Below are 2377 nucleotides of genomic sequence, written 5' to 3'. Positions count from 1 at the left end.
TTTTTGAGACAGTCTCATGCTGTTGCCCAGGCTGGAGTGCTGTGGTGTGACGTCAGCTCACTGCTGCAACCTCCACCTCCTGGGTTCAAGCTATTCTGCCTCAGCCTTCCAAGTAGCTGGGACTACAGGCCTACAGGCGTGCACCACCACACCCAGCTAATTTTTTGTATCTTGGTAGAAACAGGGTTTCACCATGTTGGCCAGGCTTGTCTCGAACTCCTGACCTCATGGTCTGCCCGCCTCAGTCTCCCAAAGTTCTGGGATTAGAGGCATGAGCTGGTTTCCTGTCCATCAAGCGGCAGCTTCAGTGGCTGTGATGGCGTGGGTGTGGTGGCCATAGCCACAGGGTTTGGTGGCTTTTGATAATGTGCACAATGACAGAGGTATGGGGAGCAGAGGTCACAGCGATGGACTGTAGCCATGGTGATGGTGGCTGGGGTGGTGGACATTGCCCTGGGCAGTGGCCATGGCCATGCATGGAGCCTGCCCCCATCTCACCTAGAGTCTTCGGCTTTAGCGTTGGAGGAGCCGGTGCCCGATGACCGCTACCATGCCATCTACTTTGCGATGCTGCTGGCGGGTGTGGGCTTCCTGCTCCCGTACAACAGCTTCATCACGGACGTGGACTATCTGCATCACAAGTACCCAGGTGGGTCTCTCCACGGCCATGCCCAGACACTCAGGGTGCTCCATCATGGCCTGGGGCCTCCAGAGACCCCCAGTGGGGAGGGTCCTACCCAGGGACCCGTTTTATTCAGCTCTCGGCTCCGCTGTTAGCTGCTGCGTGGCCTCGGGGCAGCCAATCACCCTCACTGGGCAGCGAGCCCCTCCTGCGAGGTTGCACCCGGGAGGGGTCAATGCAGAGGGTGGGGCCTCCCTGAGCGCCTGCTGCCTCTGGCCCTCCGCAGGGACCTCCATCGTGTTTGACATGAGCCTCACCTACATCTTGGTGGCGCTGGCAGCTGTGCTACTGAACAACGTCCTGGTGGAGAGACTGACCCTGCACACCAGGATCACCGCAGGTGCGCTGGGCCCCGCCACGTGACACCTGGCCAGTCACCCACTCGCCCAGTTTCCCTGAGCCTCGATCCTCTGTCTGTAAAATGGGCACGCTTCCTAGGGATGCCCTGGGGTCTGGTGTAAGATGAGGTCTGGCTGTAGTGGAGCCTCTGTACCCCACCTCATGTCCCTGGGCCCCGCCCAAGCTCTTCCGCACTCCCGGTGTGTTCTGCCTTTCCCATTCCTCCACACAGTGACATCCAGCTTCAAAGCCCAGCTCAAGCGGCACCTCCTCCAGGAAGCCCTCTGGATGCCCCTGTTAGATTTTAAAAGCATCCCTGGGCCCTCCTTGATGGGGAAGGGCAGAGAAAGCCTCAGACCAACTCTGCAGGAGGGGCGGGGAGGAGGGGGACCCCCACCCAGTTGGCTCCACCACCTCCCTCACTGGACTCTCCCCCAACAGGCTACCTCTTAGCCTTGGGCCCTCTCCTTTTTATCAGCATCTGCGACGTGTGGCTGCAGCTCTTCTCTCGGGACCAGGCCTACGCCATCAACCTGGCCGCTGTGGGCACTGTGGCCTTCGGCTGCACAGGTAAGAACCGGGGACCAGGGGAGAAGCCCTGAGTGCCCACTTCCAGCTCTGTGCCCCCCAGCCCCGGTCTCCTGCTGGTGGCATGTGGTGTGACAGAAGCCAGGCTGGCTGGGTGCCATGTGTGCATCCACCTGCATGCCAGCATGCACGTATGCACAGTGTGTAGCCACAGAGACCCTGAGGCGGCCCCTCGTTTCCCTGGTATAAACCTGGCTTCAAGGACTGTTCCGCTTTGTCACTGTATCACTGTTTCTTTTGAGCAGTGGCTTTCAGCAGGGTCTGACTCTGTTCCCCAGGCTGGAGTGCAGTGGCATGGTCATAGCTTATGGCAGCCTCAACCTCCTGGACTCAAGCCATCCTCCTCCCACCTCAGCCTCCCGAGTAGTTAGGACCACAGGTACATGCCACAAAACCTGGCTAAATTTTTTTTTTTTTTTGAGACAAAGTCTCGCCCTATTCCCTAGGCTGGAGTGCAATGGCATGATCTCAGCTCACTGCAACCTCTGCCTTCTGGGTTCTAGCAATTCTCCTGCCTAAGCCTCCTGAGTAGCTGAGATTATAGTCACCCGACACCACATCCAACTAATTTTTGTATTTTCAGTAGAGACAGGGTTTCACCATGTGGGTCAGGCTGGTCTTGAACTTCTGACCTCAGGTGATCCACCCGCCTTGGCCTCCCAAAGTGCTGGGATTACAGGCGTGAGCCACTGCACCTGGCAAGCCTGGCTACTTTTTAAAAATTGTTTGTAGAGACGGGGTCTCTCTATATTGCCCAGACTAGTCTTG

At 57.9% G+C, this 2377-nt stretch overlaps 1 protein-coding gene across 7 annotated transcripts in view; it reads left to right on the top strand.

The window, feature by feature from the left end:
- Positions 1-2377, top strand: part of SLC29A4 (solute carrier family 29 member 4) — a 29719-nt gene that overhangs the window by 15491 nt on the left and 11851 nt on the right. For 6 of the 7 annotated variants that reach the window (XR_005201117.1, XM_037740369.1, XM_037740372.1 and 3 more), the window contains 3 exons: positions 518-649; positions 909-1022; positions 1463-1591. Coding sequence is in view for 6 of the 7 variants with exons in the window: in XM_037740369.1 (XP_037596297.1) it covers positions 518-649; positions 909-1022; positions 1463-1591 (375 nt within the window). In the remaining variant the exon portion in view is untranslated. The remainder of the gene's footprint in view (positions 1-517; positions 650-908; positions 1023-1462; positions 1592-2377) is intronic. The other variant, XM_037740367.1, reaches the window with a different exon arrangement.

This window comes from Cebus imitator, unplaced genomic scaffold (genome assembly GCF_001604975.1).
Source record: "Cebus imitator isolate Cc_AM_T3 unplaced genomic scaffold, Cebus_imitator-1.0 Scaffold82, whole genome shotgun sequence".
Lineage (NCBI taxonomy): Eukaryota > Metazoa > Chordata > Mammalia > Primates > Cebidae > Cebus > Cebus imitator.
This window is presented reverse-complemented; position numbering and strand designations above follow the sequence as displayed.